Source organism: Argiope bruennichi, chromosome 6 (genome assembly GCF_947563725.1).
Source record: "Argiope bruennichi chromosome 6, qqArgBrue1.1, whole genome shotgun sequence".
Taxonomy (NCBI): Eukaryota; Metazoa; Arthropoda; class Arachnida; order Araneae; family Araneidae; genus Argiope; species Argiope bruennichi.
This window is the reverse complement of record NC_079156.1, coordinates 131,688,828-131,700,244: the sequence shown is the minus strand read 5'-3', so window position 1 is coordinate 131,700,244 and position 11,417 is coordinate 131,688,828. Positions and strand designations below refer to the sequence as shown.

General features: G+C 29.8%; 1 protein-coding gene across 1 annotated transcript; it reads left to right on the top strand.

Moving 5' to 3' along the window:
• The first annotated feature begins 268 nt into the window (after positions 1–268).
• Positions 269–10,468, top strand: LOC129972441 (DNA repair protein XRCC2-like). The gene is made up of 4 exons (XM_056086579.1): positions 269–460; positions 499–547; positions 1,498–1,534; positions 9,523–10,468. Exons 3-4 carry the CDS (start codon positions 1,502–1,504, stop codon positions 10,297–10,299), a joined length of 810 nt encoding a protein of 269 aa, XP_055942554.1. The 5' UTR covers positions 269–460; positions 499–547; positions 1,498–1,501; the 3' UTR covers positions 10,300–10,468.
• The last annotated feature ends 949 nt before the right edge of the window (positions 10,469–11,417 follow it).

Here is an 11,417-nt window from a genome sequence, read left to right as displayed (position 1 = left end):
ATAAATAAGGTCTGCCTTCATCATAGATCCAACCGACATTCGTCCACACTCCACCCTATACATTCCAAAAATGCGCTTCATTCTTGGCGGGTAAATAAATTTTCAAATTTTGGCGAAAAAAGCTTTTCCGTAAGCAACCATACATCGATTCCCCCATTTCCATCACTACCGGAATGAAATCCGTCCTCCAGTGCTGCTTCCCCCCACTGCTCCCCTCTTTCAACTTCAAATGGGGGGTTCAAGCGTCCTCCGGTTAACGATTCTCATTTATGTCATGTTTACGTCTTTTCTTTATTTACATTATAAAATGCTGATTTAATGGAATTCCGCGCCAATTTTTTCGAAAAATGTCAACATTATGCTGCATATAATTCAATTTCATCGGTTTTTAATGATAATTATTTTGGCAAAATGGAGGACCTATAAAGATAATAAGTCATTTATTTTTTCCCATATAATTATAAAGATAATAAGTCATTTATTTTTTCCCATATAATTTAAGAATAAATTATTCTTAAATTAAGGAACTTTATAAAAAAACTGCAAGGTAATTGTTAGTTAAAATATGTTGATTTGTATTAATGTGGCGTCTTTTATATTGTTTTTATAGTAATTAAATATATATAAGCTTTCAAAGTTTTATTTTTTTATTTGTAATACGTATATGTTTCTGTTCTATATTCTAGTATGTAATTTCCGCTTTATTATTTGGTTTTCATTTGACATTCTCTCAATTATTTTTTAATTTAATTCTCTTTTACAATGCGAAAAAAAATGTAAATTTGGGAATTTCATAAGAAAAATTAATTTCATAATGTTAATTTGAATTCAAAAGTGTTAAATAATGCAGAAACTTTAAATTATATTCTGCTGAAGAATTATTTTTAAGTACTGAACAAAATTTTATTTAATTAAATTTTGCTTAAATTGTTTAAGGCCTGCCCCATTGCTATTTTTTAACATTTATATCTATTATTCATTAAATATGACACTATAATCTAATTCCTAAACTAAAGCATTATAAAATTTGTTATTTTTTTATATGTTAATAGTATATTTTTAATTTTATTGTTAATATACTATTAACAGTACTTTACAGAATCTTCTCAGAAATATTACTTGTTTACCGGAAATCTGCTTTCTCAATAGTGATTAGTATTAAAGGAAAGAAGATTAATTCAATAATTTGCACATTTCCTTATTTTTTGTATGAATGTCTGTGGCAATTTGGATTTTAACACAAAATATTTCTACTACTTTAATAATGATTTCTGAGCATAACTTTGGTGTTCTGGAATTCTTGTTTCATATTCATTCAAAATTCTTGCATATCATTGTATTCTTATTAAAAAACATGCTTAAATATATATATAAAAAAAATGTTTTGTAAAATCACAAAGTCTTTAAAAATTATATTCATTTCTATTTTTTATATATATATTTAGCTGTAATAATAATTGTCTTTAAAATTGATACTTACAATTATTTTGCTTTCAGGTTAATGGCATCATTCATATGTGAAACTGCAGCCCAGGTAGCTATGAACCTAATTTTATTTAAAATAGTACTTTCATTGGAATTGTACATATATATATAATGATATCTCTTAATTTAAATCCTGATTTTCCTAATTTTTATTTTAAATTTGCCTATATTATTTTAGAATTTTCTGTTATTTCTTGATACAAATCCCAATTTCTATTTAACTGTTTGTAACTATGCCTTAAAAATATTGCTGGCCTTTTGTTTCTTTTGCTTCGAGCAAAGAGATAAAAATCCCTAACACTAACGACATTACTAAATCAGCACATGTCAAAAAGAGTCTCTCAGTAAAAGCCCAAAAAGAAAGTTTCTACTCTTTGCTCTTGTGTTATAAAGTAAATATGCATATCACCAATCCCTCCGGTATATAAACCATGGTATCCTGTGAAAAAACAAATTGTTTATTTCAAATTTATCTGCTTTTTGCCACACGTCTGCAAATTTATGCTACACACTTGTATATACACACACACATGTATATATATATTGGCAGGCATTTCATGAATTATATTACACTTCCATGAACCAAACTGATTTTGGGAGAATGAAGGAGAGAAAAAGCCAAAATTGGGAAAATAAAAGCAGAAATGCCAATGGACTTGAAATTTCTTTTTCCAACTTATGAAAGCTTACTTTTAGCAACTAAAATTAAGTACATATCTATTATATTTTTCATGTATAATTCATAATAATATAACATTTCATATATAATACATGTCTATATATATTTGTAATGGATCTTCATTCATAACTTGATTGGTAGTTTCATTTGTTAGTGTAAATCTCACAGTATTTATATTCTGTTGCTCAATTTTGTTAATTTGATATTAATGTTTAGACTTAGAAACTTTTTTTTTTGTAGTTAAGTTTTTCTATGTCTTGCATCTTTTTATTTTCTGGCATGCCAAATTTTAAAAAAAATGTGTTGAATTGTCAAAAAAATTTGAACTCCAAACTTTCTTTAAATTTTTGACATTATGTTTGTCTGTGACAAAAATAACTGAAAAAGGATTTGAACTAGACTGATAAAATTTGGTATATGGTCTTTACAAAAAATTTCTGTCAAATTTTGAGCAAAAATCTGTCATCATCATTTAGAGGAAGTATATACAGCTGTCTGAAAATAAGATAATGCACTTATTACAAAATAAAGTGAGTTTGGTAGATAAAATCTGATACACTGTTTTAACATCTAAAATGTAGATACATATCAAGTTTGGCAATATGAATGATAACCAAATCTGTCAAGAGGTTGAATATCTGTCATCATGTATGTAAACATGATAACTCAAAAAATGCAATGGCTTAAAATATATGAAATTTGATATGTAATTTTATTACTACAGTTGTAGTCCTGTGTCGAATTTTGAGTCGAATACAAATTTGATTTCTGAGTAGGTGTTGCTAAATGTTAAAGATTATTTTCCAAAAAAAAAGAAAAAAAAATGCAAGGATCTTGCAATAAATTCAGTAAAAAATGCTATATTTATGCAAAAGATTAGTATTTTGTGTTTATCGTTCTCCAGTGCCATGCGAAGCATTTATGACCTCACCAAATGTCTAAAATTTCATGTAGTCAAAGGGGGGTAGTACTTTTATTAGAGATAATGTAGGAAAATTTTAGGGAGAGCATTCCTACTAGTTTACTTAATTTTTTAGCCTTATCCAATCATAACTTCTCCATATTTGAAGAATCTAATTTCTGTTTCATTAGAATTGGCATTCTCCTTATTACACTGTATGTTACTTTTATAACCAAATAATTATCTGTACACACACACTGTGGCAAGGAAATATTTATGTCAATAACAAATTTATTTTTGAAATGTTATTATAAATCATGAAATTTTTAATAATTTGTCCCACAAGACTTCTAATAGATGGTTTAATAAATCTAGAAATGATAGGATATTTAAAAATCTAGCTTTTTTTAAAAATATGGGATGTGATTTCTTCTGTGGATGTGCGGCTTTCTGCTTTTTTTTTCAGACCTCTTATCTTTTCCCTCTAATTTTAATGCAATTTATTACCAAAGAAATAATTTTTCTACAATATTTGTATTAATGGGAGATTTTGTTAAAAACTTTCCACTTACAGAAGAAGATGCCCTTGGATAATTTGCAGTTGCAATCTGTATTGGCAATTGTTAGTTGGAAACATTCTCTTTCTTTAACGTTATTGAAAAGGTTTTCTGATCTGGCAACAAATGTCATTAGTATAGCAGAAAGAGGTGCTTATGACTTAGATGTACATAAGTATCCAGATACCAGTTTACAGCAGCCACAGCAGAAGGGCAATTGGTAGAAGGAAATTAAAAATTTCTGGCATTGTGGGAGAAAGCTTATAAGCCAGATAACAGCTATGAAACACAGACAATTCTTTTGTCTTGTGGTCTTGTTACTCGGCTGCGAACCACAAGATCCCAGGTTTTATCCTCACTCATAACAATTTGCCACATTGGTGACCTCCGATGATGAAACTTCAACCTTCGTACAGCTATTGTGGCACCATCTACCCACAGCAACCCAAAGTCGTCAGATTCATTTGACACAGCAATCCAAAGTCGTCACTCACTTGACGCAGCAACACAAAAGTCGTTAGACTCACTTGGTGCATCAGCAACCACTCACCCATATACGCTTGGCGCTACTCAAATGGGTACATACGCATTAGATCAACAGCTAAATAATACATCACCTCTCAACAGCCATATTGTTCGTCTCACCTCCGACTCACTGGAGGGAGAGTACTGTGGTGAAAAGCTTATAAGCCAGATAACAGCTATGAAACATGGGTAATTGCTTTTGTCTTGTGGTCTTGTTACTCAGCTGTGAACCACATGGTCCCAGGATCTATCCTCACTCATAACAATCCACTACAACATTAATATCAAAAAGTGCATGTACATGTACCATGCTCACTAGTTTTTATGGACCTTAAGGTGAGTTGAATTTTAATATCATGAACTCGATCATCACTTTTGAAACTAATAGACTTAAGTACAGAACTTGTTTGTCATTCAGGCTTAGAAGTATGAGTATATGTTTCAAAAGAAACCTGCTGTTTAAATTGCATAAAAATAAGAGCTATTTAAAAATAAGTGGGCACAAATCTCTTTAAAAACATGAATTCAGCCACAGAGAATTACAGAGCAGAAATTCTTAGGAAAAATCTATGACAAATAATGAATCTAAAATAAAGTGTCAAAGAAAATAACTGTAAAAGATGCCAAATTACAGAGAAATATTCATCTGAAAAAATAAGGTTCCAGATTTCAAATTTCTTCCACATCCAAATCTTCAACACAAAATAAAATGCTTGTTGTATCAATGACACTGATGCACATAAGCAAACTATGAATCACCAATTATGATATGTCAATGAAATACCTATAAAAAAATAAAAAGCTAATAATATATCTGAGATAAGCTGAAAAGGTTTATTGAGCATTAAAGAAATGATTACAAAACTATGCTCTTGAGATATATTTACAATAAAGCACTAGTTTTTCTCTTATGCTTGTTGCCCTGTTTATATTTAAATTTGTCCATGGCAACTTGCTTCTTAAAATGTCTTTGAGAAAAGACTATTTGTACATTGATTATTTAATTTATACTTTTTTGCATGTCTTTTCCTTCTTGCATTATTTCAAGTTGCATTTTTTGGATTTCCTCTTTATTGCCGTTTGGTCAGTTGCATTGCTGTTTTTTAAATTTCTAAAATTTATTTATTCTGGCAAACTAAAAGCAAATTTAATTTATCAAGAAAATTGAGTTTCATATAGGAATATGTTAGTAAAAAAGCCAAGAAGGGATGATAGGAATTCACAATAAATATAAACACATAACTTCAAACATTTTTTATATAAGATAATTAATTTATTGATGCTTATAAAATTTTACAAAATATGCTCAAAATTAGTGACATTTGCATGAATATGTCTTGTAAAAATAATATGGAGATTAGCCAATGCATTTAAACATTCCAAGACTGCAACAGACGTGTGCTTTGCCCCAACAAATTTAGCATAGACATATGCTATGCTTCAAAAATTTAAATAAATGTCCTTATTGGATGTCTTAAATATTAAATATATAAGACTTAAGGGATCTGCACAAGAGTAAATAAATCATATACAAATTCGAAAACCATGAGAGTAGGTAGTTAGTTCATCGGAATAACTTCATTAAAATATTCTTATATATGCTGGATGAACTCTTTTTTCTGGAGATCATGTGCATTGCAAAATAGATATGAAATTGATAAAACATATTCCAAGAAAACCTGTTAACTGCAGTAAACATAGATACATCATTGCTCATCTACTCCCATTAATTGTCTCACAATACTAAATGCATATCAAATATCTTATCATTTTGTACAATTTAACTCTTTTGTTTATTTTTTTTAGTTTGTTTTTGGTTTGTATAATAATGATTGGAATTGTCGATTTCACTAAGTTTAAACAGTGCCTTCTAGCATACATGTATAATATTTAACTCTGTGTGTTTGTATATAAAATTGAGATTCTTATTTGAAGTTTAAAGTTTGCCAGATTTTTTCGAGTCTGTCATTGATAGGCTTTTAAAATTTATCTCTTCTATTCTTGAAATTACAAATATTCTTTATCATTTGCTTTGTTATATTTCTGCAATGTATACACTATTTATTCTAAATATGAAGGACAAAAGAATTAAAAATGAATAAGGATAATTCACTTTGGTGACTAAAAAAAGCTGCCAGTAAAGTTTTTTTTTATTATTATTATTATCAATTTGTAATATTCAAGATGAAGAAATATCCTAACCCCCACCACTTCAAATTATTAACTTTGTATTTCATAGGATGCGTTCTGAATTACCTTTTAAAAAAATGTTTACAAATCTTTTCTCTGTTTTATTGGTATCTCTTTAAAAATCAGGAAGAATATCAAATATACTATTTAGGGCAGTTAGATTGATAGTAAATGTTATTAGTCCTTTATATACACTAAATTAAGCAATGAATATGTATTGTGTAAGCTGGGGTAAAATGAACATAGTCAACAGAAAACAGATTTTTTTGGGGGGGGGGGGTGGATATTGACTTTTTTTTGGACTATTTGATCATAATGCAATATTTTTTAATTACATTTTTTTTTTATTTGGCAACATTATTTTAGAATGAATAGGTATACTTCTGATTTTATGTTTGGCTCTGTCTCTGAGACTTTACCGAGAAGTTTACTTTATTCTATCATTTTTATTGTTTACTGTTTCTGAAAATTTCTTATACTATTCTTATTCCCAAGGAACATAATTCTAAACTTAGAGTTTGATTATTTTTATTTTAGAAATATATATATATATATATATTCATTTAAATGAGCAACAATTCAATTAAAATGCTTAAATACTTTTCTAAATTGTTTAAACATTATGAAGCATCAGATTATCTCCTTACAGCTATAGACTGTAAACTTCTTATATCATGGATATTTCATCGTTTTTAACTTCTTAGTGTTCACATATTTTATATTCATCAGACATAATCAGATGTAATTTTAAAATGTTTTGCAATTTGCACCTTGAATTGTTTGCACCTTTGAAGAAAAAGAGAGAAATAAATTAAAAGAAAAATGGTTTCATGAGAGCGAATTACAGAAGGTTTCTAAAGTTGTTTTTTCTTCCTTTTCAAAGTAGCTGACCAAAAAATTATCTTCCCAAAATGCTCAGAAGGGCTGTCAAGGTTGTGAACTCCACCTATTCAATAAAGCTGAAGTTAAGAACCAAATAGTAGTGCAAGTGTCACACAACACACCTCCTTCAGCTTCAATGGAAGCAGTGGAAACTTCCTCAGTTTTAAAGGAAGCTGATGAAATTTCTGCTGTTTCAAAAACTATTGTACCTATTCTGAAAACATTAAAACTGGCACAATTTTTTTTTCCTTCATTATCTCTTTCAGCATTAAGTAAAAACAGAAAAAGCAATAACAAGTGAGTTGCAGATATGGTTACAATCCGTCTTCTCAAAGAGCATTCAGAGCATAAAATGAAGAAAGCATGCTTTTCTCCAAAAACTATGGTTGTAGTAAAACATAGTACTGTAATTCAGATAAAAGTCAAAGATAGAATGAAAGATGAAAATGCCATAGCATCCCTTTGGGTACTGGTCAGGTATTATGGCAAAAGGCTAATGATAAATTTTGTTGGTCATATTTTGTAAGTAGAAGATTTCTAGTAATATTTATTAAATTTCCTTTTTGTAAAAAACATATTTATCAAAAAAAAGTTGTAGATGAAAGAGAAAGGGAACAGATCATCTAAATACTACTTCAACTAATGTTTTATACTATAGGATATTATGAATTTAATTTCTAATATTTAGATTCAATTGTTAAGATTTTTTAGTTAATATGTTTAATAAAGCTTTAATGTCTATTTCTCAATTTTTCTTAATGATATAACTGTATTTTTATGACATTTCATTTTTTCCATCTATGATAATTTTACCCATTGTCTCATAGAATAAATTGATCATAGTAACAAGTCAGAAAAGTATAATGATTACTCAATTTTATTGCTAAAAAAGTTAAATAAATAGTTATAGTCACTTTCAGATAATATGATGTAAAATATTTTTCAGAACAGTGCAAATATTTAACATAATTTAAGGGGAAAAATTTTCTGAAATTGACATATAGCAAATTTTATGATCATTTTATCTGCCTTGTTCTAATGGAAGATATATCTATTTATTTAATGTTGTTGATCTTGTTTTGGAAAAATATAACTTACAGAAGCTTCATAGTGTGTGTGTGTGTGTGTGTGTGTGTGTGTGTGTGTGTGTGTGTGTGTGTGTGTGTGTGTGTGTGTGTGTGTGTGTGTGTGTGTGTGTGTGTGTGTGTGTGTGTGTGTGTGTGTGTGTGTGTGTGTGTGTGTGTGTGTGTGTGTGTGTGTGTGTGTGTGTGTGTGTGTGTGTGTGTGTGTGTGTGTGTGTGTGTGTGTGTGTGTGTGTGTGTGTGTGTGTGTGTGTGTGTGTGTGTGTGTGTGTGTGTGTGTGTGTGTGTGTGTGTGTGTGTGTGTGTGTGTGTGTGTGTGTGTGTGTGTGTGTGTGTGTGTGTGTGTGTGTGTGTGTGTGTGTGTGTGTGTGTGTGTGTGTGTGTGTGTGTGTGTGTGTGTGTGTGTGTGTGTGTGTGTGTGTGTGTGTGTGTGTGTGTGTGTGTGTGTGTGTGTGTGTGTGTGTGTGTGTGTGTGTGTGTGTGTGTGTGTGTGTGTGTGTGTGTGTGTGTGTGTGTGTGTGTGTGTGTGTGTGTGTGTGTGTGTGTGTGTGTGTGTGTGTGTGTGTGTGTGTGTGTGTGTGTGTGTGTGTGTGTGTGTGTGTGTGTGTGTGTGTGTGTGTGTGTGTGTGTGTGTGTGTGTGTGTGTGTGTGTGTGTGTGTGTGTGTGTAACCATTATGAGCTTTTGAGGTGTGGGCCTATCTAAACAAATAATTTAAACATTAAGAAAATAATAAAATAGATTACTCATTGGAGACCCAGTTTAACTCAACTTTTTTTTTTTTTTTTTTACATGTGTATGCTAAAAGTTTTTAAAAAGTTTCAAAGCAAATTTTTTAAAAAAAATTATCACTTAATCAATCCTTGCTATCTAACCATATGAGCTCCATCCCCAAAGTTTTTATAAAGCTTTTAGGTGGGCCTGCCTAAACTAATAATTAATTTTTCCCGAACTAAACTAATAATGCAAATACCATTTTTAAATTTCAAAGAAATTTTTTTAAAAAATTGATCAATTAATCAGTCTTTGCCATCTAACCATTTTCAGGTCCATCCCCAAAGTTCCTTTAAGGTAGGCCTACCTAAACTAATTATTTGAACACTAATTTTCCCTAACTAAACTAATAATCTAAATACTATTTTTAAATTTCAAAGCAATTTTTTTAAAAAAATTGATCAATTAATCAATATTTTTTACTGAATCAATTATTTTTTTTTATTAGCTGTTCTCAAGAATTGAACAAAATAAATGCTATATTCCTCTGGAGGAACACCTTCTTCCACAGTTAACAACTCAAGATGTAGTGGAGATAGCTGGTGGACCAGGAAGTGGAAAAACAGAACTGCTGTATCATTTGATTGTGCACTGCATTTTACCAGACACTCCATGGAAGGGTCTTGACTTGGAAGGTTTAAATAAGAAAGTTATGCTGATCAACAACGATCTTCACTTCAATCTCTTCAGACTTATGAAAATACTGGAAAGGCGGCTGCGCTATCTTCTTGTGGCAAATAATATTTCTGTCAATATCACAGACATTTCAACTTTTATTAATGAAAGATTGAAGTTACTAGACATCCTTAAATGTACCAATTGTGATGAGTTCATTTGTAGTTTGAAGTATCTTGAACTTGCACAAAATCAAAAATATGTTTTAATGATCGATGGAATTATGTCATTTTACTGGTCAAGCAAAATGAGAATGTCGTATCCAACTGCAAAGATTCCAGACTCTATGTGTGTTGTGATTTCTTTACTGAAAAACATAATCAAAAATTGTAATCTCCCTGTGATAATAACAAAACGAAATCTTGTTTCATCTCCTAGTTATGATAGATCACTCCTTCCTGCTGCGTGGCGAAATTTGGTTACAAAGAAATTGGAACTTGTGTTTGAAGGTTGCAATGAAAAATCGTCCAATATAACTGTTCTGAATATTTCTTCCGGAGTTAAAGTTCGATGTGCGATCAGTAATTCTGGCTTTAAAATTTGTTATTAATATTATTTGTCTCAAGAGTTATCTGTGATAAAATCAAATCAGTGTTTAATATCTTGCATTGTGAAACAAGGAAATGAAACTAATTCGTGTGAATTAATTTGCTATAAATAAACTTGAAATTGATCTGTATAAATATGTAGTAATAAGTTTGAAAAAATGTAATAATATGTAATACGATAATAAAGTAATATATTTTAAGATGCAGTTTGTATTGAGAATTATTAAATTGCTAGCAAAATGGATATAATGGATGATTTAAGAAGATTTAATAAATTTTGAATGAAATCTGCTTTGTTTTCATAATATAGTTACATGAACAGAATTTTTTTTCTCATTTGTTCATAAAGATTATATTAATTATAATGAAAAAAAAAACAGTTACTTAATTCAAGTTAATTTAAAAATGCTAGAATGGAACAGTTCAAAATGGAATAAAAACAAACTATTATCAAGCAAGATTGATTAATTTTATATTGTGAGAAATGAGAAAAGTAATTCTAATGTACAAAATGAGTTGAAAAACAAAATAGTGGGAGAAGAGATTCAGAAATCAATAAATTGTTTGTTTAAAAAAAAAAGGGAGAGTGGTCTGCCCAAAACTTTCAACTTCTTCGCACATAGTCTAATAAGGGTATTATACCAGAGCATGCCTTGCATGGCATTGGTGTACAATAGTTACGAAATATTAAGCTTTGGCATGAATTTGCTATTTCTATTCAATCTATCGTGTCATCCTTGGCGAGTTTTCTGGCGATTAATCCCTATCATGCTTTTTAATAGTATATGAAAGCTATAATATAAACTTTTATTTTAGACGCGTTCTTCACAACCGATTGAAACCAAAATACGACAAAGAGCTACATTTGTAGTCACAAAATCACTTATGAAATTTTATATATTTAAGTCACTGCGTTTTAAAGTTATCGGCTTTGCGTGTTTCTGAAAGTACAGACCGATAGACGGTCAACCCTCAAACCGATTTGGCTCAAAATTTGACACGTATCTAATCCATAGATATTAAATTTGTGTACCGAATTTTATTAATCTACTCTCTTAGTTTGTAATTATCGTGTTAACTTATCTTTTTAACAGCCAGACGGACAGACTTCCACTGAACG

Coding starts and splice junctions, on each gene's coding strand:
- LOC129972441 (XM_056086579.1), top strand. CDS start 1,502: ATGGCATCATTCATATGTGAAACTGCAGCCCAG. Junction 1,535..9,522: donor TATGTGAAACTGCAGCCCAG/GTAGCTATGAAC, acceptor TTTTTTTATTAG/CTGTTCTCAAGAATTGAACA.